We start from the raw sequence: 27,724 nt of genomic DNA on the forward strand, positions 1-27,724 counted from the left end.
ATTCATTCAAATGCTAAAAATCAGTTTAAAAGTACATACAGAGGACTTATGTCTCAGCACGATCTAGAGAAACTCATCCATGCGTTTGTCTTTAGCCGCATTGATTACTGCCACAACGTCTTCACAGGTCTGACTAATAAATCAATTAAACAGCTGCAGCTGATCCAGAACGCTGCTGCTCGTGTTTTCACTAAAACCAGGAAGATAGAGCACATAACACCAGTTTTAAAGTCCCTACACTGGCTCCCTGTAGCTCAAAGAATAGACTTTAAAATACTGTTGTTAGCTTATAAATCACTGAACGGTTTAGCACCAAAATACATTAAAGATCTGTTATCACTGTACCAACCATCTAGACCCCTCAGATCTTCTGGTTCTGGACTGCTCTGCATCCCCAGAACCAGAACCAAACGAGGAAAAGCAGCTTTCAGTTTCTATGCACCACAAATTTGGAACAAACTTCCTGAAAACTGTAAAACAGCTGAAACACTGGGTGCCTTTAAATCTCAACTTAAAACCCACCTGTTTAGAGTTGCTTATGGCTAAATTAGGGTTAGAGTGCGGGTTTTTGATGTCTTCGATGTTTTTCTCTTTCTTACTGTTTATTCAATGTCACATGCTATTTTTATTTTGTTTTTTAATTATGTAAAGCACCTTGAAATGCCTTGCTGCTGAAATGTGCTATACAAATAAAATTTGATTGATTGATTATCTCAAAAAGCAACTTGAACTAGAAGATTCATAATCTGGATTACCACCAAAATATAGACAAATATCCAGATGCTACTGAAAACAAAACCTCCTTGGAGAAGGTAAAAATCACCTTTAACTACTGTATATAAAAAAGAGCGAGATGTAGCATTATTTTTATGGCACCGTGATGTTAAAAAATTTGGTTCTTGAGGGATTGAGTAGTTTTACCAACATATACCAAGTCACAAGGACAATCCAACATGTAAATGACATTAGAAGTAGAACAAGAAATTATACCTTTAATATTGTATTTTTCCCTGTACAAGGATGACTGAACGTGTGAGTTTTACAAGTAAAGTTATATGACTGACAATGTCCACATGGATAATTACCAGGAGGAATACAGCTAAGAAAAATGTGATGCACTACGAAAGATCTAATTTGATGAGCATGTTACGGAGATTAGTGAGTATTTTATGAACAAAACAAGGAAGTTTTGGAAAATTAGTTTTCAGTGCTGTATCATAATCAATAATATACCAATGTTCTTTAAAGACTTTTTTACAGTAGAAGCAGAAGCAGGTGAATACTGAATAGCAGACTGAGACTGTGGGAACTGGTCTCTGCCCTTTTCTTTCTCCAAGTTTGTTTCCTTTCTGAGTTTGTTCATGCCTGCTTCCTTTCCAAAATCTTTGCTTCAAAGGTGTTTGTCAACCTTTGCTTTATCTCTGAAACAAAGGAAAATTATTTAAACAGCAGAGTTATCACATGATAATAACTTTACACTTCCTGTCTCAGCTGTGCAGGAACAGGACATTATCAATCTGTTGTCATGGAACCCCGAAATCGCAGCGAATTTCCATAGAGACAGGATGAGCTTCAGATCATCTTACAGACATCCTGAATTTATAACAGTTGACTGTCCTTCAGTATGACAGAGACAAGATATTTCAGCTGGCTGTCAGCAAATTATTTTAGTTTCAATGGAGTTTATATACAACCCCAATTCAGAAAAAGCTGTTTAAAATGTAAATACAGAGTTCAATTATTAGCAAATTTCATAAACTTAAATTTTAGTCACAATGGAACAACATATCAAATGTTTAAACTAAGACTTTTGGGGGAAAATAGGGTTATTTTGAATTTGACTGGAGCACCACATCTCAACAAATTAAGACAGGGACATGTTTCCCCACTGTGAAGCATCCCCTCTTCTTTAAGGGCCTGTAAACATCTAGGAACCGAGAAGACCAGCTACTGGAGTTTTTGGTAGGGTATACAGTCTCATTGTTGTCTGATGTAGGATTCTAGTTGTTCAACAGTCCTGGGCCTTCTTTTCCAGATTTTTTGTTTCATGATCTTTAGTACAAAGGATGTATCATCCATGGTTACCAAAAACCATTTAAATTTTTGATCCATCTGACCACAGAACAATTTTTTTTCTGTCCTTTTTAAATTAGTTTTGGTCCAGAGCAGACAGCTGTGTTTCTGGATGGTGTTCATATATGTTTTCTTCTTTGCCTGATAGAGCTTTAACCTGCATTAGTCGATGGCCCAGTGAACTGTCTTTACAGATAGTGATTTGTGGAAGTGCTCCTGAGTCCATTCAGTGATGTCCAGAACAGAATCAGACCTGTTTTTAATGCAGTGGCCCCTGAGGGACCGAAGATCACGGTCATCTAATATTGACTTTCAGCCTTGACCTTTGAGCTCAGAGATTTCTCCAGATTATGAAATCCCATCTTTACTTCTGAAATATTCAGCCTTTTTAAAAAGCACTTTTTAAACACAGTCCTCTTACTAACTTGTTGCTAAAAAGATAAAATGGAACATTGTGTACCCCTAAAAACAGTTTAAACTGATAATTTTCTTTAAGAATTTGTAGCATGTTTAACTCTAATCGCGTACCAAAGAGCGACAGCCGAAATGATGTATTGTAGATATCATTAATTTAAATCCTGAATGTTGTTGGTTATATATTAAAATCAGTAGCAGGCGGTGCATTTCACACTTAGGCCTTCAGTGATGTCCAACTTAATCAATAAATACCTTTCATTATGCCAGCATTTATGACACCAGGACTGGAGAGTAGTTAGAAACACACTTAAGCACTACTTGGCATTGCATCACCTCAGTTGTGTACAAAACGGGCTATTATCCGGCACATTTTAAAAATCAACAAACCCGCATCATCAATTAAAACATATCTTGTATGCTACTGTCAAAACTAAATAAGAAAGAATAAAATAAATAAAATGTTTGCACTCACCAAAACGGCTGTGTCCCCCCAAACACTTATTTCAACACAAAATCCATTCTCCTTTTTTCCCCGCCTGGGACAGGTTAGCTAGTTCGGGGGTCGGCCGTCCTCCTCTAACGAGATCTAGCTTCTCTTGAAAAGTTTGTCTTTAAAACAGCCATGCCAGTATTGCTGGGTTTCAGACACGTGACCCGGATGACGCACAAAATTCAGATGGAGGGCCGGAAGTGGATTTCTCCAGTTCGTAACAGTGCATAATGGATAATAGCGAGTACACTAATGCCCTAAATGGGCTCGCAAAGATGAGATATCTTGAAAAAATACGGTTACATTTAGGATACGATCCGTATTATCTAGCTAAAAAAGACTTGTCGTATAATCTGGAGGATTTACCCAGTGTGGAGGCAATCGACATAACCAACTATCTGGTCTTGCAGACCTCATACTATACCACGAGCCAAATGAAAGCTTTCAAAAGCCTGGAAGCATACAATAATTTTGTTTCAGGTTGGGTCAACCATTTAGGATCCAAAGAAGCATTAGATTAGCACAGTCAATAGTACCTTCTTAACTCTTCTGTCATTGTACAGATTTATTATTATTATTATTATTATTATTAAACAGACTGAGACAGTACACACTATTTGGCATTTACAAATTTGATGGTGTACAATAATGAGCGAATGAAAGGAACATGTCCCTACGCTGTCCAGCCAAGGCAAATTTCCTCCTAGCCAACACAGCCACAAAGAGCCACCTGTGTCTCTGCGCTTTCCGCCATGCTTAATAACTATGATGTTTCCTTCCACAAGTTCTTTGTCAACTATCTTTTTAAGTTCATAGGTTTACAAGTTTTGCTGGAACAGTTGTAAAGATGGCTGTATTTTCTAACAGCCTTGGCCAGCTGCTTCTCAGCGGAGCAGAAGGATCAAAATGACACAACAACACACCCACAACAACTTCTGACCAATGACAATAATTGGCACAAACTCTTGTGAGAAAACGTTTGGCCAAGGCCTTGTGTTGTGAAGCGCCCGACGAAGCTGTTACAAGAGCAAAATAATGCAATTTTTGTTACAAACCACATGAAAATGAAAGCTGATTTTGTGACTTCTCATGGAGTATGACAACAGCTTTAGTCCTTTTCTATTGCCATGGAGGCTAATGCAAAAAGCTGAGTCTGTCCAAGTTGTTTTTCAAACATTCATTTTGAGTTAAGAATGTCCATTCAACAAAAGGAGCAGGCAGAAGTATAGTCACTGACAAACAATGACAGCTGCCCATTGTACATCTAATGTTTTGTTTTGTAGGATTGCAAAAAAACACATCTGAACGGTCAAAATCCCACTGAATGAGTGAAGCAAAAAAGAAAACTCAGCACTGAGCAGAATGAGACTTACCATGTTTCACTACTCGCTGAACCAGCTTCTCTCTCTTCAAGGGCTGTACTGATCAACCTTGATGTGTCCTGCTACAGTGTCAGTGCCAAACATGGACCATCTAACAATTTCTTAAAATTTTTAATTTTTTACCTTTTTATTATGCAGCTTTGTCACTTTTAGTCATTTGTTTTTTTTTCTGTACACTTGTTCATTGAGCTGTAGATTCATTCAGGTTTACCTAAAATTTTTCTAAATCACCATTAATTAAGTGTCCAGCCGTGCTTTCGTGTCTCGCTGCTCCTTTGATTAAACAACTCCAATTTGCAAACCCAGTGCAACTCCAATTACTATGCCAAACAGTTCCAAATAACAGACATTCCCAGCAATACAAACTGAAGTGCTTCTTGGAGGCTGTGAGCCATGGGTACCACTCACAGTTGCCAGATTAAAAGTTTAAGGCATGTCCCAGGTCCAGCTGATAATGAGGGGGGTCAGACCGGAAGACCCAGACTGTAAACTGAAGCAAACAAGCCTGTCTGCTTCAGCTGATGTGGTAACAACGCTGCCATCGGAAGCCCCATGGTCCTGCTGATGTCATCTGCGAAGAAGTGCACTTGAAACTTCAATGGAAGTAATAACAAAGTTATTATATATGTTACACAGATGTTTTTCAGTATTTTGTAGTGCTTATCAGTTGTTATAACTAATAGTTTGATTTATTTAAAGAGAAGGTTTTCCTTTAAAAAATGTTTTGTTCGTGGCAGTTTAGCAAGATGATTTGATTGCAGTATAGCAATGATAAAATCATGTCTCCTTAGAAGATTTCTTTTCAAAAATAAGTATTAAGGCTCCATTTACTGCATGAATTTCATGTAGTTTTATTTAAACAAAATATAAGTCTGACTTTCATGTTATAGGGCAGGGCGATGGTTGGTGCTGTTACCTCACGGCAAAAAGTTGCAGGTTCACCTCCCAGCCTTTCTGTGTGGAGTTTACATGTTCTTCTCGTGCACATGTGTGTTTTCTCTGGGTACTCCAGTTTCCTCTCCCAGACTAAAATCATGCATGTTAGGTTAACTGATAACTCTAAATCAGTGGTGTCCAATCCTGGTGCTGGAGGGCCACTATCCTGCATGTTTTAGGTATTTATCCGCTTTGACCCACCTGATTTAAATGAATGAGCAATTAACAGGCTTGTGCAGAGTTAGAAGAGCAGGGAAACATCTAAAACCTGCAGGATAGTGGCCCTCCAGGACTAGGATTGGACACCACTGCTCTAAATTGTCCCTAGGTGTGACTGAGAGAGTGAATGGTTGTTTGTCTCATTTGTGTTTATGTTTCCCTGTGATGGATTTATGACCTGTCCAGAATGTACCCCTCCTCTCGTACAGGGACTGATGGAGATAGGCACCAGCTCCCAGGAAAAAGTGGGTAAAGAAACTGGATGAATGAACTTCACTGATGTAAGAATCTGTTCCTAATGATATGGTAACTATTGTAAAACTTCCCTCTAACAGCAGGATGGACAATAAATCAATCCCAATCTAAAATTAATTTAAAAAAATGTATGTGAAATATATTAAATTATTATAATTATATTTGGGATAACATTACTCATAAAAAAGAACAGAAAAATGATGAGTGAGTATAGTGTTATTACTTTACAGATATTTTCTAAGTAATACAATTATATAATATATATATAACACATTTTTTTTTAAATTTATAAAAAATCATCGTATACAAACTAAGTTTTTCTTGTAATTTTTTGTGATTGCTCAATGTGCTCATGTTGTTAGAGATGGCGTCCTCTGCTGGGTGCTACAGGTACTACGTGTGCTTTATTTTACGACACTTCGTGTTCCCTGACGGCTGCGCAGCTTGCCATAGAAACCACCAACATGGCAGCTGCGGCTGAGACGGATTTACCGGAGAACAGGGACTGCTCGGTACCGGGAGGAGCCGGCGGACTGAACTCTCCGGTGTGTCTTATCGTGCTCGGAATGGCGGGCTCCGGTAAAACCACTTTCGTTCAGGTGAGCCCTGCGCATGCGCCTGACTGTGCCACGCGTGAGGAGGAAGGCTCCGTCTAATACCTGAAATTCGTTTATCACGCTGAACAACAGGGGCTGTTAAAGTTTTGTTGTGTATGAACAGTTTTCAGATAATACTCATAACTTAGTTGATAGTTGATGACGGGTTATTAACTCTAGATAGCAAAGGAGCATAAAACCTATGTTAAAATCGGGACTGTTTTTATGTAACTAAATGAGACCGCCAAAATCATCTCAAAACATTTCCCACCTAATATGACACACATCCTGTACAATTCTACTGGAAAAGTCTTACAGAGAGGAAATATAAACCAATTAATGGCCTAGTATTCCTTGAAGGAATGCATGTCGCCCGTCACCTTTCATGCCAGGGTTTTAAGCTAAGCCCGTGTTATGATGAGAAACTCAGTTATTATACCATTAAAAATAACATTTTGCACATATTCATGTCATATCTTCTTGATCTTCGATCTGTTAGTGCTTGAAGTATGTGTTGGTAATGACTCTTAGCTACCACTGCTCAAAGTTTCAGCTAAATATTTGTGAAAATGACAGTTATAGCCATTTACTTGTGTTGGCTAAGATTGCTGTGCTGTGGCAGCCAACTTAAATCAGGATGGCTCCAAAGAATAATTAGTTGTAGACTTCCACATCCAATGACACTACTATCTGAAAGTTTCATTAAAATCCATCCAGTGATTCATAAGATATTTTGCTAACAGACAGACATACGGTCACATACTCTTACAGACACAGGCAAAAGCATTTTATCACCCTCTGCTGAAGGTGATAGGGTCATAATGATAAGCACAAGTGTGCACACCCTGAAACTAATCCTTTGTATCGGAGATGTAAACAAAAAGTAAGTTTGAGTTGAATTGATTATTTCTCTGTTGTAGCATTACTTCTTGGCAGTAGGTAAGGGTTCGTCCTGTAACCGGAGGGTTGCCGGTTTGAGCCCCCACTCCATCAGTCTCAGCTGCTGTGTCCTTGGGCAAGACACTTCACCCGCCTTGCCTACTGATGGTGGTCAGAGGGCTCGGTGGCGCCGGTGTGATGGCAGCCTCACTTCTGTCAGCCCGCCCCAGGGCAGCTGTGGCTACAATGTAGCTTACCACCATCAGTGTGTGAATGAGTGAATAATTGTAGTGTGAAGCGCTTTGGGGTCCTTGGACTAGATAAAGCGCTATACAAATGCAAGCCATTTACCATTTAAATGTTAAACAATTTTTCCCCTGACAAAACCTGTGCAGAGCACGGCTCTTGTCAGCATCAGTTTTCTCTTTAACTTCATAGAAGCTCAGGGTTTTTCCCCAGAAAAGAGGCTAAGCCCGGTGGTAGGTGGCCAATTGCCGGCCGATCGCCGGCCAACCGTGATTTAGTAAAAAAAAAAGATTAAAGTTGACAGGAAATTTGATAATATGGCTATTTATTATGTGATTTTGTTAGATATTTGTGTCAAATATATACACAACTACAGTTTTACAAAAAGGCACTTTTGAAATACTTTTTTAAACAAAAATACAATTCATATAAAAATACAAATTATTCGCCCCTAATTTGAATCCTAATTTAAGTCACATTCACAAATAAATTAAATTAACATAAATGAAAAAGTGCAAACAAAGCACCAACACACACCTCACATCAAGGCCAATGAATAACAACAGACAACTCTGAAAAACAGAGATTCTGTCCTGTACCGTGCTTTTTGTGGCACAGGCTGCATGTTGGATCACTACATGTAACAACAAAACATCTAATCTAATGCTGAATTTAATAGCGTCATTTTACTGTTAAACAAGGATAATATCTTCACTAAGTACAAAACATGCTTACCATATTCGGTTATGTAAAGCCACCCGCTGAATATTGGCTCAACTAACCACTTTTGGTTAAATCTGATAATGTTTATTGCTAACTCCAGGTAGCTGAAGGAGGCTCGGCCTCAGGGCTCATTAGAGTCGCGCAGGGCTCCGTGAACAGCGCACGGACCTGAGCGCACAGTGGAGGCATTTATACTTGGCGCTTACGTCGGAGCAGTATTCTCCAAAAAGACGAGGGGCAGTACGCTACGTAACCAGTGGAAATACATAAAAAAGAGAGCAGATGGTTGTCACATCAAATATGGCTGCACGTATTCAGGAGGAAGAGCTGTTGTTTATAGCTGTGATACAGAGAGGATGTTTAAACTTAAAGCATTCAGTTTGACTTTCATTGATTTATTTGCTTTAGTTGTGATTCGCCCATGATAGGACTAATATTTCTTCCCTTTGTGGTCTATAAACACTCCATTTTATCGGCTGCAGCAGTAATCTCCTTCTGTGAGTTTTGAACCGTTTGATTATCTTTGTGATCTCTCATAGAGGGATCATATAAATGCTGATACAGGCAAACCAGCTCCGCTAGAGCAGCGAAATCGTCCATTATGAACGGAGCGCGGCTCGCGCAGTCCACACCAAGTTACACAAATTGGGAGGTGCACGACGATGCGTGCACTGGGGGAAACCCTGGAGGCTGAAGTTCACTGGTACACTGGCTTTCAGTGCAGAAAGTGCTGCTTGTCACATCTCTGTTGTTTGCAGACTAGAAACGGGCCGGGAGCACCACCTCAGAGTTCTGCCTTTTCCAGGATGTTATTAACCTCAAATAATAATGTTTTTTTTAATTGTCTCTAACTCAGGCAATTTTACAGATATTGAGCTAAAATTTGGTCTTCCTCTACACAGAATCTGAGCTTGACATCCAATGATATCACTTAAGATGAAACATCGTATTATTTTCAAGGTTTGACCAAAACTCCACCCTGTCTCACTATAAGATGGTCTTAGCCTTAAACTCTGTAATGAAAGGTGGTGGGTGACATGCGTTCCTTCAGGAAGTGCTAGGCCTTTGATTTGAAGCAGGTTTCAGCCCCACTGCTTCCACAGGAGGTAAGAGGTTCATTAGCAGCCAAATGTATTAACTTCTCATCATCAGTGGGATCACCTCAAATAAATCAGTTTTGTCAGTTTGCTGCTCTGGAGCAAACGGGTCTGACCTCAGTCTTTTGACCTGTGTCTATTTCTTGTAGAGGCTGACGGCTCACCTTCACTCCCTGAAATCTCCTCCGTACGTCATCAACCTGGACCCAGCCGTGCACGAGATTCCATTTCCTGCCAACATTGGTACGGATCAGTCTATTTACTGGATGTGTGAAGCTTTATGTGCTTACAGTGGTTCAGCGTCTCTGAGGATTTGTCTGCGTCTGTGTGACGTTCTGCCTGCTCAGAGCTGAACCGGAACCAGAATCTGATTCCGCTCTAAGTCTGTGAAATGGTTTGCTGATTAGAAAAAACTTTGCCCTGATGAAAGTTTAGAGCTAAAACTAACTAAAAATGACGACAATTATCAGAGGTGTTTGTTGGTTTATTTGTAACTACTGCAGTTGTTATTCGTCTGTGTTTTTGTCCCTGCTGCTGTCCATAGCCTTCTGTCTGTCCTCTAGTACCCTTCATACTGTCCTCTCATTCCTTTTCAGTCTGTTGTCTCGTACCTTTAGGTCTGTCCTCTTCAAACCTTTTAATCTGTCCCCTCTGCAGCTTTTGGTCTGTCCTCTCTATAGTCTTGGGTCTGTCCTTCCTGTAGCTTTGGGTCTGTCCTCTCCGTAGTCTTCAGTCTGTCCATTTGTGGCCTTGAGTCTGTCCACTTTCAGCCTTCAGTCTGTCCTCTCATCCGCAGACATCAGAGATACGGTCAACTACAAAGAAGTGATGAAGCAGTATGGCCTCGGACCCAACGGCGGCATTGTGACATCACTCAACCTGTTCACCACACGCTTTGATCAGGTGACCTGCGCCTCCGTTTCTAACAGGCTGAAGCCCTAACTCTGATCTGAGCTCCCGATGTGTAAATGTTCTGCTGTTTGTCATACAAACTATAAAATGGGAGAAATACAAAAATCCACAGAGAAAACTGTGGAAAATGGACTTTTCTGTTTCTGGAACTTAAGTTATTGGATCAAAATAAAATAAATTTGTCACTTCAATGCAAGTTTGAAATTAGTCAAACACAACAAAACATTTCTTTTTTTTAACACAAAGTATTACATCATGATGCTGGATAGAGAATTGTTACCACCTGCTGCTCAGTGATCACTGAGAGCAGCAGATGAATCAGCCTGCAGATGTTTCCTGCTGATTTTATCAAATTTAGTTAAATCAGTTGATGTTTAAGGTTGAAGATGAAGTGTCTCCTTGTCATTTTTCAGTTCTAACACAGCATGTCATCACATTGTGACATCTGTGTGTTTGTGTGTCTCAGGTGATGCAGTTTATCGAGAGGAAGAGGGAGAACCACCGGTCAGTACCAACTGCTCTGTGATTGGCTCATCTCTTCCCTAAAATTGCCTGCCTGATATGTTCCCAGTGATTGGCTGTCTGATCTTTGCCCTGTTATTGGCTGATGACTTCCTTCTGATTCAGGGCAGGAAATTACAGGGGCCCAAGCCCAAAAAGTGGTTTTCTCTGCTGTTGGGTGATAAAACATTCACTGTCAAACCTCCCCATTTGGCATCAAACGCTCTATATTCTGTTACAAAGTTAAACAAAACAGCACTGATTCTTTATTCAGGCCAGATATTAGCAGATAAATCAGTCATCAGTTCTCTATTTTCTTCTCCTTTCCTCCTCGTCCTGCTGCTGTGCTCAGTCATGTGACATGGTGCCGGTGTTACTGGGAGCATTAGCTGAGTTGAAGAAGCAGCTCAGAGAGAAAAATAAAAGACAGAGTAGAAAATGTCTATGGTGACAGAGACAACACAACTTTATTTTTGCCGAACAAACGAGTGCTTTCTCTGTGTGGAACCTTTTATGGCGGCTGTGCACACCTATTAGTACACTGTTAAATTTTAAATACAAAAGTCCCGGGGAGGTCAGGTGAGGGCGGTGGGTTGGTGATGATGTGGCCTCTGCCTCGGTTGCAGAGAACTGCTAATATGGAAGCACGTACAGACATTTATTAATTTATTACATGCTATAACCTTCATGGGAAGGGGGCTTTTGGAGTTCCCCCTCTAAATAATGCCAGGAGAACACGGGAATGGGAGAGGGGTAGAGACATGGTTCTGTCGGGGTTGAGCTGCAGTGTGTTTGTAGAAGCTGGGAAAAGCTGAACTCCTAGTTAAACTAAAGCAAATGGCCAAGAAATATCTGTTAAAATGTTTACTCGGCATTTGCGATATGAATGAGATTTTTGATTTAGTACAATGGAAAACTCTTGATATCTCCAATATACTCAATATATCGCCCAGCCCTATGTCCAAAATGAATGAGGAGGAAAATAAAGTGTTCAGAGGAGAACAGTCTTCAAATATAGACTGTAATATATAATGCTAAAAGTAAAGTTAGAATTTAAAACTAGTCATATAAAACATTTAATAGGATTTCTGTGCAATACACATGCCACCTGAAAAGGTTGTTTTTGTCTTTTTGTACTTAAAAACTGGGCTGGTAAATTCTTTGTTACCAGCCCGACAGAACCAACTGACTTTAAAGTTAACTTTCTCCCCTGTGATTGGCTGGCTGTCTTAGGTGACTGACTTTTCTTCATTCTTGAAGACGTTTCACCTCTCATCTAAAATGTTTCTTCAGTTCGGATCTTGTTGGGAGTTCCAGGTTTATGTTGTTATAAGTTGTTGTTATAATGATCACAATAGTCACATGAGTCACTGACCCACCCCTCCATCCTGTCAGCTGTTTGGGTTGTTGACACTTGTTGAATGCTTTCTAAAGAAGCCAACATGTTAGCTGTTTCTGTCTTCTGTCTTTCCTTTCTAAAACCTCCACATGACTGTCCTCTGAAGAGCGTCCCTTGTCCTTGAGATCTAGATGTCCTTGAGTCTTAGCCTCCAACATTCAGCAGGTCAGGACTTTCACAAAGCAGTTCCACAAAATGGCCACAAAGACCAGTATGTTTTTATGCTGCCCTTATGGAATTTGTTAATATATGGAGTTTTCCTAACAATCTTGTTTTTATTTTGACGTTCACAATAAACAAGACTGTTTTGGGTCTCTCAGCAAAGTTTATGGCAAAGCAACATCCAAACAATGTCCATCAACAGACACGAGTTCTTTAAGACTTTGTAGTTGTATGTCCAGAATCAGCTTTTTCACCATAAACATTAATAATCTAGGCCTGTTTGAGTCTCAGCCAAGCTGAAAGCTGTTCAATAAAACAGTGAAAAAATAAAAGTCATAGTCAACAAAACAACACAGTATCCTCCTCATAATTTTACACTATATTTTATGTAGTAATTGTGAAATAATGTCATTTTTACATTAACTTTAAAGTCAGTTGCACTGTTATTTTACAAAAAGATTAACTTTCTTTATTTTCAAACTCGTGAGGAGAAAAAATTATGTCATTTATTTCTAAATGACTTGCAAGCAGATGTTTCAGCACTTTATTAAAGCATTAAACTGGACTGTAAATCTCAAATGGTTTGATGCATTTCTTTTAAAATTTATTATTAAGACATTATAGACATGTAAGTGTTTAATTGTTAAAATTTTAATAACCTATTTTTTTTAAACAAAAATATGGTTACATCATAAAACATTATTCAGAAAATTAAAAATCAGGAGGAAAGAAAAAGACAGAATGTTTTTGTGGGCGAAGGATTTCATCGGGCTCTATGATTGGTTGATCTGGCTGATGTATGACCTGAGTTGGGCTTGTCTCTGAGTGTTGATACCTCCGTCTTCTCTGGTTTTCAGCTACGTCCTGATTGACACTCCAGGTCAGATTGAAGTCTTCACCTGGTCGGCCTCAGGCAGCATCATCACAGAGGCTCTGGTGGGTCTCTGGCTTGCTTCAGCTTGGTGACGGTGTCTGACGTTGGTCCTGAAGTCTGTATTTTTGTCTCTCAGGCGTCGTCCTTCCCCTGCGTGGTGATCTATGTGATGGACACGTCTCGCAGCGTAAACCCCGTCACCTTTATGTCCAACATGTTGTACGCCTGCAGGTACCAACTTGAACTCACTCGGTGTAGTTTACTGGTTTAGTCTGTGCTTTTTAACTGGTAAAAAAAAAATAAGACAAATAATAACCTGGTTAAGGTCTGAAAATAAAACACCTGAAGGATTCCAGTCCAAACAAAAACAGAAGAGTTTCTTTTTTGTTTGGTTCCATGTTTAAACTCAGAAAGTAGCTGAAGAACCTAAAAGTTTAGATTTTAAAATCCAGTTCCAGATCTATGATGCCTCTGGGCTTGGGGTCAGCAGAACTAAAACAGGAAATGACATCATTCAGCTGGATGCAGTTAAAAGGAGTTTGAGTCTGACACCGTCATGTTTCCAGATAAACAGTTTTTAATGTTTAAAACAGAAGCAAAAAGAATCTGCAGGTCCTGAAACCATATTCATCTCAGTCTGTTACCATGGGGATCAGGATTTTAAATGGGCCAATTGGATTGCGGAGTTCGTTACCATCCCAGTTAGTCTACAGAGTCTGTTTCTATAGAAACCAGGACTTTACCTGGTCTGTGTCCATTAGTTTTTAACGTTTCTTGAATTTAAATCTAATGGTAGAACTCGCAGCGAGAGAGAGAGAGATAAGAGAGTTTTAATTTTGGTTTTTCATTTTTTAATTACATTGATCAGATGAGAACTGGTATGTTGACATGTGTGATCTCTTACCTAATCCAGAGTGGGTATAAGTGTAAGTTGCCATGGTAACAAAACCAGGTAAAAAGTGAACCAGGCTCAGGCTGAACCTGAAGGTTTAACTTTACCGTGCAAAATTACTAAACAACAGGGGTTTATTCCTAAACTCTGAGCTAACAGCTAACTTTAAGTTTCCCTTAACTCAGGGTTACCCAGCTCAAAGGTTTATCTAAATTCACGGTTAACTTTCTCAGAGTTCCGCCAAAGGCTTTCCTTTGAATTATGCTTTGCTTTGCAGTACAGGGCACAGGAGTCTGTGTGACATCATGTTTTCTTTTCTTCCAGTATCCTCTACAAGACCAAGCTTCCCTTCATCGTTGCCATGAACAAGGTCAGCTGGTTGTTGCTCTTTGTGTTGTTGTTTGTCTTTATTGTTTGTGTTCTTGTTGTGTGTAAACCTGCCAGAGAGCAGTTTGTTACCATGGTGACAGAGCATGGTTTTTACTAAACTGGCTTTCTAGAATACCGCCCTGTTGTTGTTTGTTGCATGTGTTGTTGTTTGTTTTCTCTGTTCAGTCTGTTGCGGTTTGTGTTCTTATTTTTTTGTCTCATTCTCGTAGACGGACATCATTAACCACAGCTTTGCCCTGGAGTGGATGCAGGACTTTGAGGTCTTCCAGGATGCTCTGAACCAGGAGACGTCGTACGTGAGCAACCTGACCCGGTCCATGAGCCTGGTTCTGGACGAGTTCTACACCAACCTGAGGGTAAGACTCCTCTCAGCTCAGGAACCATGAAGCTACTACATTAGTCTGCAGATGAAAGAATGTGTAGCTCAGTTTGATCAAGTTTTTACTGTTTGATACTCTGTTTCTTTTATTTTTACAGAAACATTTTAGGAAACAAAAAATATTTTATTTAAAAATGTTTTACATTAATATTGCCATAGATATTTTATTAATTCAATATTTTAATCATGTTTAATATGTGATGTAGTCTTATGGACATTAGTTTCTGTCATGTTTTAGGATATGTTTTTTTATTTATTTATATGAACCATTTAGTTCCTTCTGCTCCCATCCTGGGCTTCACCTTCTCTGTAGTGTTGTGTGTCACCTGTGTTCTTAGTTGTGTTGTATTGTGTTGGGTTGATGTTTTGTGAGTGCACTTCATATTGGTTCTCTTCACTTGTATAGTGTATAAATGTATTTCCTAACATCAACTTGCCGAGGAACAAACATATGGAAAACAGTTTTGGGTTACAATCTGTCACTGTGTATTTGTTCATTAATAGACTCTGTCCTTGTTTTAAATAAGTCAATCTGAAATCATATTCCAGGCCTATTCAACAAGCAGCCTGCGGGCCAGATACAGTCCTTCTGTTAACAAAAAATAACAATTAAGTTTTAAAGTAGGTAACTTGTATAAAAATGCATTTTTTACATATTTGTTAAAACTGTCACTATGTCATGACAGCAGAATATCAGACAGATAATCTGGCTCCTCCCAGTGGTTCTGCTGCCATTTGCAGAAACACACCGCAGAGCCAGGAGGAGGGGCTTAGCAGCGTCTAAGCTCACAACAAATGTTAACATGTCTCTTTCAAAGCCCCAATATTAAAAACACACATTTAGAAATTTGACAGTTTAAAGCAAATTGCCAACAATCAGTGTTGAGAAATAATGGAGTTTTACCTATTTTGGTCAAACCTTGAAAATAAAGCTGGGCTCGATCTCATGCAGTATTGCCAGATGTCATGTTGTGAATGACCCTCGGCTACTACCACATCAAACTTTAGCTCAATATTTGTAAAACTGACCGAATTATGTTTTCTACAGTAAGTTGGGTATGGCAACCATGTTGAATAGAGTTGCCTTTAAAAGTTATTTCAGTTGTAGATGTACATCCAGTGAATATTTCCTGAAGGTTTTAATAAAATCTATCCAGTGGTTCATGAGGTATTTTAGAAACAGACAGACAGAGTTGATGGCAAAATTTTAAACATATGCTGAACATATGCATTGGTGATTAGTCTCAACTACTACCACAACAAATTTTAGTTCATTGTTGGTAAAAGTGATTAAATCATAGCCAGTTTTGTGGTCAGTTAGCTGCAGCAACCATCTTGGATTGGACTGACTCAGATGTACAACCAATGATTGTTTTTCTAAATGTTTTATTAAAAACATCCTGTGGTTCATGAGACATTTTGGTAAACAGATGCAGGTAAAAATAGAATTGTTCCCCTCACTGTGGTAGGTGATAAGTATTACCTGTGGCCCTCTTATCGGCTAATTGACTGATATTTTTGTTCATGCAGGATAAAATTCAGTTTTTTAGAAATAGTATAACAGATATTTTGAAATGCATTTCAAAGTCACAAAATAATTTTAAAACAGAAGTAAAACATATTGGTTGTCAAATGCAGCATGATACTCTGGCATTTCTTTCTTTCACCACTAGATGGAGCCAAAACTTTTTCTTTATAGTTATGTTTTTTCCCTCTCCAAAGTAATCATTTTTAATCAACAAATTATTTTTTTTACTCTAATCAGAAAGTAAATGTATTTGTTTTAGACATAAAAAACATTATTTGACTATTTAATATGTTTGTCCAAAAACACAATCAGTGTACAGCATTTCTTCTGTTATTAACTCCTTTTATAATGCCATGACCTTCATGTCATGTGACAAATTATTAAATGTCTGCAGGTGTTCACTTGTTACCAATTCACTGTGGTCGGGAGAGATGCCAAAGCCAGTACATCATCACCCACCCACCCACCCCTCGGGCCACGGCCCAACCTCTTCCCCAGGATTTTTTGTAGTTTGGACAGTAAATTGGTCGATTGGCTAAAAATGTTTCATCTGTCATCATCAGTTCAAGTAATCTTTTTTTGTTTTTTGTTTTTTTGTTTTCTCTTTTACCTTGTCTACCCGGTCAAACCTCACACATACAGCTCACACGTACACACACACACACACACACACACACACGCACACGCACACACACACACACAGTCAATGCTGGTAGCAGCTGCAAATCCAAATTGCTGTTATTAAAAGCAAAACGTTAAGTCCATTTTTGTGACATTGTGTAAAATGAAAATAAAAACTAAATGCAATGGTTTGCAAATCTTATAAATCCATATTTTATTCACAATAGAACATAATAAACATCAAATGTTGAGGCTAAAATAATTTACCACTTTTAGGTAAAAAATAATGTTGAATTTGATGGCAGCAGTACATTTTAAAAAAAGTTGGGACAGGAGCAACAAACGGCTGTGAGTGGTATGAATAAGAACAGCTGGAGGAGCATATTGCAACTAATTAGGTTCATTGGCAACAGGTCAGTTAAAGGACTGTATAAAAATAGCTTTTTAGAGGCTGAATCTCTCAGAAGTAAAGATGGGCAGAGGTTCACCAGTCTGTGAAAAACTGTCTAAAAGTAGTGAAACAATTTCAGAATAATGTTCCTCAGCAGAAAATTGGGAAGACTTTAAATATCCCGTCATCTACAGTTCTTAATATCATTAAGAGATTTCATAATCTGGAGAAATCTCTGAGCTCAAAGGGCAAGGCTGAAAGTCGATATTAGATGACCGTGATCTTCGGGCCCTCAGGGGCCACTGCATTAAAAACAGGTCTGATTCTGTTCTGGACATCACTGCAAGGACAGGAACACTTCCACAAATCAATATCTGTAAACACAGTTCACTGTACCATCAGGTTAATGCAGGTTAAAGCTCTATCATGTAAAGAAGAAGCCAGATGTGAACACCATCCAGAAACACAGCTGTCTTCTCTGAACCAAAGTTCATTTAAAAAGGACTGAGCCAAAGAGGAGAACTGTTCTGTGGTCAGACAAATCCAAATGTAAAAAGATTTTGAAACCCTCAAACACCACAACCTACCATCTGCCATGTTATCAGCATTCAGTTTAAGAGCAGCCGACAGAGAAAATCAGTCATAGGGTGGAAAGTCGAGGTTGACAGATCTTAATGAAACTTTTCACACATGCATATTTAAGTATAAAATGGCACATCCCAAAGTATTTTCAAAAATATTACTTTGGTTGCCATGGAAACGAGCTAGGCTGAAAAATTGCCTAAATCAGCATTTTTGGTGTCTCAGACAGTCGCATTTTTAGCACTTTTCATGTGCAAATCAGAGACAGATTTGCTAGATCTATATATTAATGATACATATCACTGAAATCTGAAAGCTTTATATTTTTCAAAGAGGTGTAACATATATATGTACTCGTTAAGTGTAAAGTTAAATTTTACAAGTTTGGAAAATTCAAAAAAATGGCAATTTTCCTTGCTCTACTGCCAGAGTTTGGACCAAGGTAGGCCATTTTGCTGGCATAAATATGAAAGATGGATTCCTAAGCTACACATTTATGGGAAAAAAATTAATTGACCCATACCCATGGAAAATCTGTGAACAATTCAGTATTAGCCTAAATTCCAATATTGGTAAAAATATGAAGAGACTGTAAAAATGGCTTTTTTGAAAAGATCTTCCAGAATGTCAGGATCAACCAATCATTTTGTCATCATATATCATTTATAGAGTGACCCATGAAAAAATAAAAAAAGGTATTGCAATTCTATGGCAATACCAATATGTGGCATAGGCCTACACTCAATTTTTATTATCAGGGAACAAAAATTTTACAAAAACTGTAAAAATGGTTTAATTTACACACTCCACAGTTAGTGCTGCCAAGGTGAGACACTAACAAGTAACTACCACCTAAATTTCAAATAAACCTATACAAATCAATATCTAGTGATAACTGCATGATAACTCACAAACTGTTGAAATATGGACACTTGCACGTACAAGATGACTGCAGGTTAAATGACAAAGTCAAGAGCAAGTCACCATGCTTGCAGTTCATGGTTTACAAAACAGGAATATATGTATAAACAATTGTACAGGTGGATTGCAGATGACTGTGAACATTGCGTTTGCAATCGTTCAGCAGCAAAACAGTTTCAGATTCTCTTGAACTGCTACCGCACTCGATGGGTGGAAAAAGTCCTGGGATCACGGCAAACGAGCAGCTCATTGTGCCAAGTCCACAGATACTTTATTATCTGTGGGTGAGTCCAAATGAATCTGATTCTGAAACAAGAAAATTCTAATCAATCATGACAACTGGTCTTGAGAAAAAACGTATTCACATTGTAGCTGTAGTTGTTCTTATGCAACCACAATAACTGTTACATGAAAAACGCTTGTAAATCAACTATATGAAGTATAAATTACTAAATATACTTACGATAATACTTCGAGTCAATTGAAAGTCGTTCTCTATGGTTGAAACTCCCGGTGCATACGCTGTTGTTATGACAACACGTGGTGGTAAATGTTTCGTTGAACCGTTTCAACAACAAAAATCACTCCATAATGCATCAAATTCTCAAGTTTCCGCCCCCTTTATTGGGGCATTTTCAAAAAGGTCAATTAAATTTTTTTACACATATAAGAAAATACACTATTTTTCTTAATATATATTGAATATGAAGTCACCGATTAGGTCCAAACTCAACAATTTAATTTTTAGTGAAGTGCGTTTTTTAATTTATTTGAGAGCTCGAAATAGGACCTTATTTTAAAAATTTGTATTTTATAAAATATCTGTTCCAAAGGCACGGAAAGGCACAGGCAAGGAAGAGATATGTTTCTTCACAAAACAGTGTTTAAGTATATATAGTATTTTTTTCTATGCATTGAAAAGTGCCATTTTTTGTCTTATTACTTGCTGAATTTGAGGCACATTTGGCCCCAAAACACACGGCTGGATACCATGGCAACCACTTAATATTATGCCAAAATATTTTGGGAAAGATTTACACTTGCCAAGTACTATTCACACACCCAGTTTCATTAAAATCCATGAGATGTCACTTTCCATGTTTTTTGCAATATGACTGATTTTCTCTGTCAGCTGCTCTTAAAAGCCTGCCTCTCTGATGGTATGGGGGTGCATTAGGCATGGGCAACAAGACGATGTTAAACCACATCCTGCATCCATTCCAACAACATGGCTTCAAAGTAGAAGAGTCCAGGTGCTGAACTGACCTGCCCGCAGTCCAGACCTCCCACCAACTGAAAACATTTGATACATCATGAAACAAAAACCCCAGCTAAGACCAGGACTGTTGAACAGCTACAATCCTCCATCAGGCAAGAATGGGGCAAAATTCCCTCCCAAACCTCCAGCAGCTGCTCTCCTCATGTCCTCAGCGCTAACAGACTGTTGTTAAAAGAAGAGGAGATGCTTTACAGAGGAAACATGGACCTGTCTCATCTTTTACAAACGGTTTAATAACCTGTCCTGGAGGTAATCCTAACCATAATCCTGTCTGCAGGTGGTGGGCGTGTCCGCTGTTACAGGAAGTGGACTGGATCAGCTGTTCGTTCAGGTGGAAGATGCTGCCAAAGAGTATGAGAGGTAAGTTATATCTGCTGAACGATCAGAGTGAACCACAGCAGTCTGTGGGCATGTAAATCTGTTGTTTACTCAGCTTGACAGGTCAGGGTCAGGAAATATCAGTAACTGAACATTTTGTCTCCTTAGAGACTATCGACCTGAATATGAGCGACTCCGTAGGCAACTGGTGAGCTTTTTGTATATTCTTTTTGTTTGGTTATATATCTGTCTGTATGTTTGTTTTTCTGAATGATGTACTACAAAGTGAACTTTTTGGCTTAATTTGAACTGAAAGTCAGTTTTCAGTGCAGTGAAGGTGGCTCTCTTTGAGCTGCATTAGATCTCCATGGAAACACAGGCTGAATTCATCACCTGCCTCAAAGGACTGAGCTCATATTTGGCTTAAATTGTCAGTAAAACGTTCTACTTATTCATAGCTTCTGTTCTCAATAGTATTCCCAATTTAAAAAATCAGACTGTCAAAGCGTAATGTAACGAGGGTGTAGCTTCAGCCTGTCAGGGTGAAGAAGGAGGTGAGCTGAAAGTCAAACAGCTCCATTTACTGAGCACGGCTGAAAGAATGAGATCCTGAATACAAGCAGCTGAAATGAGCTTCCTCTGTAGGGAGGCCAGGTTCAGAGAAATGGATGGTTTCTGTTTGCTGTTTCTAATTCTAATTTTTTATTTCTTTTGTAAATACTCCAAAAAATACCATACATCAGAAACAGATAGGTCACCCTTTACACCAGTGGTCTCCAATCCTGGTCCTCAGGGCCACCATCCTGCAGGTTTTCTTTGTTTCTCTGCTCCAACACACGTGATTTGAATCAATGGGTGATTAACAGGCTTCTGCAGAACATGAAGAGGTGATTTAACCTCTGAATCAGGTGTGTTGGAGCAGGGAAATAAGGAAAACATGCAGGATAGTGGCCTTCGAGGACCAGGATTGCCTACCCCTGCTTTACACTTTCTAAAATATCAGTTATTCTCAGGACATGCCTTAAAGTCATGTAAAAAGCTAAAGGAATGAAGCAGTTTGATGTTAAATATAACATTAAGACAATCTTCTGTTAAAGCTGGGTGTGATTTTGGTGCAGTGTATGGGGAGACATAGTTTGTTTCAAAATGCTTTTCATTTATTTGACAAAAATATATGCCTTTATTCAAACGCTTATATTAGAGGTTTGTTTCGGTCTAAAGCAGTGGTGTCCAGTCCTGGTCCTGGGGGGGCCACTATCCTGCATTTTTTAGATGTTTCTCTGCTGTGACACACCTGATTTTAAATGACTGAGTGGTTAACACGATTCTGCAGAACTTGAAGTCCTGCTTAGAAGCAGGGAAACAACTAAAACATGCTGGATAGTGGCCCTCCACGACCAGGATTGGACACCACTGATCTAAAGTTAGCTTTTGTCTCTTCTGGCTGCGGTGTGGCTGCTCTCTTAGCGGACGCTGTCTCTGTAAGTTACTGAAAATGTTTATCATTTGACCAGTCGTTCAAACCTTGTCTGTGTCAACTTTGGAAACAACTGGTGTTTGTACCTTCTCATTTGTGGACAAAAATAACCGAACAGTCCTATCCAACAGAGGTAAAGTTAGTTTTAAGGACCAAATCCTCAGATCTGGTTTTGTTTCCATCTGCAGTATGAATGAGAAATGTCTGCTGGTCTCTATGACTGGCTGATGACCTGGGTGAGCATTAAGCCAACAAGCAAATAGTATGAATAGGTTGAAAAACTAATAAGTCCCCACAAAGCATGGAACAACAGATTGTGACAATCCTATGATCTGTGTGTTTTGGCAGAGAGTCAACGATTTAATCTGGCTGCTGCTCTTTGCCTTTGCTGCACTTTACTGTGGCAAAGCTTCAGGATGAGCTGGATCAAATGTTACATTAATGTCAGGGATACACTGTATTTTCGTTAAATCTTTTATTCTATTAAATATAGGACCTATATGGATTTTAATCTGAAGTGAAATCATCCTGTTTGACCAGAACGTTTAGTTTGTTTATTTATTCCTAATTAACTTGCATAAATCTGAACATAAGAAATGATAAATGTTCTTGAAAACTTGAATACACTTATACACCGGGGCTATATTTTCTACTTTGCCTCCTTAGAAAGCTTGAAGATAGGAGAAAAAAAGCATAGCCTACAAGACAAACCCATAAATTGAATTAGTGGGTTAGAATGACTTGTAAGTCTTTGTCCAGGTTTGCTGAAAAGTCAGTTAAACTGTTCATTTAGGTTTAGTTTAATTAAGCTAAATATTACAGTATTTGTTTGGATGTTGTCAGTGAAGTGATTTGCACATTATGTTACATTATCTGACAAATAAACCTCTCAAGTTTAGAGTGAAAAGTGTTTATCTTCTGTTCCCACCTTAACAGCAGCCGGTATTAACTTCAGTTTTCTGCTTTGTTCCTTTCTGCTTAGGATTTTAGGAATAACTTTTATCCTGTCTGAATTTTGTCAGAAAAATACCTCTTTTCCATCATGTAAAAGGCTTCAGTGACATTTCTTAAGAAGGAAATAGACTGAGAACCAAACTCACATTTAGGGTAATTTAATTGGTGCGAGGGAGCAGAAGTTTGGATATTGTAAGTCAGGTCGAAGCAACTGCCCACTAAGGCAACATCAAAAGGCAATATTTATGCGTCCTTCATCTGGAAGAGACGTTACCTTCAGCTGTACAAACCATTCACATTAAGTAAATCTAAACTGGTGACAATTGCCTGTTGGATGCTTTCTTTCTGCCACGCTCCGGTCTTTAGAGCAAAAAAAAAGGAAACGATCCACAGCTGCGTTGGATGGTTGTATAATAAATCACTTGTCTCCCACCACCTTTCATGCTTCAAGCTCCTAAAACAAAAATGATCAGAAAAACAAAGAAAAGTACAATAGGCTCACAAGAAGGAGACAGGAGACTATAATTTTCAGTAAAAAGCTTTTTGCACAAACTCAGCTGACAGGAGTCTTTTCAGACATTAGAAGGGGTCCAACTCATTTACACAAAGGGGCCAAACTAAAAACCTGACCAAGAGTCAACCAATGTTTTTATATGTTATAGGAAAAATAAGTTTCCCATGTTCTTCAGATGTCTTACGCCAACATATTCATCCAGAAATATGAAATTAGAATACGCAATTTTTTAATTAGACTTTCATTCGTCTTTCTGTTTATCTCCATTCAGGGAAACCTCTGAACATTGCCTGTTTTTAACCATCGCCTTTGTTTAAATCACTGTGAAAACCTCTATTAGGCCACGCCCGTACACTTTAATTTGAAAACCATTTATTCTGGTAAAAAAATAACAGTTTTATCCTATATTGTTACTTGTCTTTGACCATTGTTTTATGTTTTCCTTCTCAACTTGGATAAATTTTTGTGATTCAAACTTTATTTTCTCAGCTTTAAAGTCAGCATATGTTACTTCTTATATAAAGTGTCCTGAGATGATTTATTGGGAATTGGTGCTCTATAAATAAATTGAAATGAACTGAACTTTATTGTTATTGTTTAAGAAACAACAAAACACAGTTTAGCAGCTCTTAGTCCTGGCAGGGCAAAATTGCAAAAACAAGAAATAAAATAGACTCGTAAAATAAAATTTAACAAAAGGAGATGCCAACAGCAGTAAAATAAATAGTTCATTTGAGTACAAAAAGCAACAAATGATGCAGAGTTAAGAAACAACAGAACCACTATGATAGTACCTGTTATCTCTTTAAGAAGTTTTAGGTTTTGTCAAGCCAGGCTATAGAAAGAAAGCCCAGCTATGTTGAACATGCTTCATAGTTTACCCCTCAAAGCTGACTTCCTGTCCATCAGGCAGAGGCTCAGAGCAAGAAGCAGCAGGAGCAGATGGAGCGTCTCAGGAAGGACCTGGGGGCTGTAAATATGGTCCCGCCTCCAACCTCAGGTAAACCCGAGAGGAAGCTCTCTTCCTCCTGCTGCAGTAAAAGCCTGACTTATTGTCGCGACCAGCTCACGAACTTTCTATTTCAGAGGAAGCTGACGTGGCAGGACCTAGTGACCTCATCATAACTCACAGCAACCCCAACGATGATGAGTCGGTGGACAGCGACACAGACGACATTGACCACAGCGGTGAGAAAACTAAAACACAGCAACAGAAACAACACAAAGATCATAGAACTACTGAGAGAGTGCACAGCTCTGCCAATGCCATAGATTAAAAAAAAAGAAATATTCTGATTCTGCTTAAAATCTAATTGTTTCTTGTGACAACCCCAACATTTCCTGAAAATGTCATCACAATCTGTCCATTAGTTTTCCAGTAAGCTTGTAAACAGAAAAACAGTGTGTTAACCTTTAAGTTCCTCCTAGAGGTGGACGTGGACGTCTTCGCCATTGAGTATTAGAGCAGGTATTCTATCAGACTGAATACTATTTTTTTTAATGTTCAAGGCTTCTGAAAAAGGTGGATCAAAATTCCAACTGCTTTTAGTCCCCATTGTAAGGTTCAGGCATCGTAGGTCATTTATATTGACCCACCATGAGCTATATGGTACGGAGGCCCTAAAGGGACATTGAAGAAAAAAAACAAAAGCCTTTGTTGTGTGCATCAGATAGTTATTTTTCATGAATGGCAACGATGACTGCCAAAGAAGATCTGGTCAACTTTTTAAAAAATACGTGACGTCATGCAAGCAACGAAGCAAAGTGTTTGTATGTCAACCCAAACTGGAAATATGGCTCGATTATTGCACATATGTCCAATTCAGTAAACACAGCCAGTCCGAAATAATCTAAAAGATCCCATGAGTTATCTGGTGCGCAGGAGAAAGTTTTATTTATTTTGTTTTATTTTGTTTTTCCTTTGATGTCCCTTTAGGGCCTCCGGAGTATGGGTCGTAAAATAAAAATCCCCAAAAATCACCAGTTTGTTGAATAATTATAGATATATTCACTAATGACTGGCTTTAGGTTGTGTACCATGTTTTCTGCACTATACGGCGCACTGGATTATAAGACGCACTGTCAATGAATGGTCCATTTTTGAACTTTTGTCATATATAAAGCGCACCGGACTATAAGGCGCATCGTTGTGCACCTCCCAATTTGTGTAACTTTGTGCGGATGGTGCGCGCCACGCTCCATTCAAAAAGGACGATGTTGGTGCTCTAGCGGAGCTGGTTCGCCTGTATCAGCATTTATATGATCCCTCTATGAGAGATCCACTCTTTACTCTACAGCTCAGGTTGTGGTTCTAACCAGGTGTAAGAAGGTTTGGTAATAATCAGCATGGTCCTTTTTGTGATATGAGCTTTTCACATTGTTAGCGCCCCCTAGAGGTTGGGAGTTATGAAATTTGGAACCACTACTCCGAAGGGCAAACTGGACCCATGAGCTTCATGTTTATATGTCTCAAAACAGATAAAATATGGTCATTTTTACATGAAGCTAGCCAACTAAATCTAGCGTAAATGTAACTCTGTCATTTAAAAACAAAACATCTTTTCCTAAATAACTTTTTTAAGCAACTATATAACTATTTGTTATAAAAGAAGTTTTGTGCTGATCAGATTTGAGCCCCTGGAGGAGATGATGTTTAAAAGTTTGGCACATTTAACTAATTTGCATAAACAACATAAAATTTTTAAAGCAAACTTCTATTGAGTAAAAGATTCAATAACCTACAATGATTCAATCCACAATTTAACACATTTTACATGAAAAATTGTTACATAAGATGAAATTTAGAACATCAAAAACAAAATGTGGGAAACATTTATTATTTCATACAGTAGCCTACATTAGAATAAATATGTTGAAAATTTTTTAAAGTGAAAGTTTAACGAAAGTTTCACATTTAAGGAAATTCACTTTAAGTGCAAAAAAAATTCAGCATTCCCAAAATCATTAAATAAGTGTTTTCAATAATCCTGATAATGATATTGACCTAAATATACATGATTATGAGTTTGTTCATTATTGAGCAGCATTAGTCTGAACAGAGAAGAGTCTGTCTGCTGTGTGGACGTATGTTAAACATCCATTCACTGCATGAAAAAACAAATCTGAATGTTGTGATTTTCAGCGACTGAGGAGAGCAAAGAGAACAACGCCTTTGGGAACTTCCTGAAGGAAAGAAAAGAAGTTGTTCAGCTGCGAAACAGGAAGCAAGTGATACCTGACCCGACCACTGACCTCTGACCCCGAACCTGGCTGCCCCACCCCCAACCTGGGTTTGATCTGGTCTTTGTACAGTTGATCATGTGACTTTTCAGCCTCGTCACTCAGAGCAGCTGGTTGGCTGCTTCATCTCGAAAGGAAAATTATTTTTACACCAAAATATTTTTTCCTTATTTTAGTTTTTTGTTTATTTAAGAGCTGAAAGAATTTCTGTTGTGTAAAATAAAAGTGAGATTTAAGGTTTGTTTTTGTTTTCTTTTTTTTTGCTTTTTTGAATACTGCAGAACGAATATCTGAAGTTAATTTGTTTTTTATTTGAAAATAAAAAGCAGAATAAAGCTTATATATTACAGGTTTTGTCTCATGAACTTCGTTTTATTTTAGCCATTATTGTAGCTCAACAAGTTCTAATAAAGTGGTTTCACTGGGGATTACCCGGGACAGGTTCGCCTGTTCTTCACCACATGTGCTGAATTTGACACTAATAACCTCTACAAGGAGAGCTCGTTTCACCAGTCAGGTTGTGCTTTCTTGTCCGTTCCAGGTTTTTATGATCTCCGTTGGAGTAGTTGAACTTGCCCTAGCCCGTGACTCCGTACTCTCTAACTAAATCAGATGTAAACTCTGTTTATTGACAGCCATTGGATTAACTGGTCTAGATTAAGGCCTTCTCCTAACTTTGTCTGAGTTCTGTGTGTGAAAGCAGCCTTCTTTGTTTCTGACAGAGCGGAGGATGAGTCAGCAGCTCTTCAGTCAACCACGCAGCCGGATCTCAGGCAGCGAGTGGGTGACAGAAGCGTGATGACAGATGGCTGCAGGCGGACAGGCTGATTTCATTCAGAGTTTGAAAATGAATGAAGCAGCTTGTGACAGAATATAAATATATTCAGAACCTGTGGCTGACATTTACTAAATTTGTTCCCTCAGACTTCAGGATTTGATCAGAAAAATGTGAATAAACCCTCAGCAGCCTCAGTTGAGTTTATGCTACATGTTGGACCATAGCAGTGGTCTCCAACTCTGTTTTTCCTGCTCCAGCATTCCTCGTTTAAATAAATGGGTCATTAACAGGTTTTTGCT

At 38.6% G+C, this 27,724-nt stretch overlaps 1 protein-coding gene across 1 annotated transcript; it reads left to right on the top strand.

Moving 5' to 3' along the window:
* Window positions 1-6,200: 6,200 nt before the first annotated feature.
* Window positions 6,201-26,998, top strand: gpn1 (GPN-loop GTPase 1). The gene is made up of 13 exons (XM_017427094.3): window positions 6,201-6,371; window positions 9,463-9,556; window positions 10,110-10,216; window positions 10,692-10,729; window positions 13,145-13,223; window positions 13,298-13,392; window positions 14,378-14,423; window positions 14,653-14,799; window positions 20,422-20,504; window positions 20,631-20,670; window positions 24,317-24,407; window positions 24,494-24,595; window positions 26,550-26,998. The coding sequence occupies exons 1-13, from the start codon at window positions 6,237-6,239 to the stop codon at window positions 26,663-26,665; spliced, it is 1,173 nt and encodes a 390-aa protein (XP_017282583.1). The 5' UTR covers window positions 6,201-6,236; the 3' UTR covers window positions 26,666-26,998.
* Window positions 26,999-27,724: the final 726 nt, after the last annotated feature.

This window comes from Kryptolebias marmoratus, linkage group LG15 (genome assembly GCF_001649575.2).
Source record: "Kryptolebias marmoratus isolate JLee-2015 linkage group LG15, ASM164957v2, whole genome shotgun sequence".
Taxonomy (NCBI): Eukaryota; Metazoa; Chordata; class Actinopteri; order Cyprinodontiformes; family Rivulidae; genus Kryptolebias; species Kryptolebias marmoratus.

Coding starts and splice junctions, on each gene's coding strand:
- gpn1 (XM_017427094.3), top strand. CDS start 6,237: ATGGCAGCTGCGGCTGAGACGGATTTACCGGAGAACAGGGACTGCTCG. Junction 10,730..13,144: donor AGGAAGAGGGAGAACCACCG/GTCAGTACCAAC, acceptor TCTGGTTTTCAG/CTACGTCCTGATTGACACTC. Junction 14,800..20,421: donor AGTTCTACACCAACCTGAGG/GTAAGACTCCTC, acceptor TCCTGTCTGCAG/GTGGTGGGCGTGTCCGCTGT.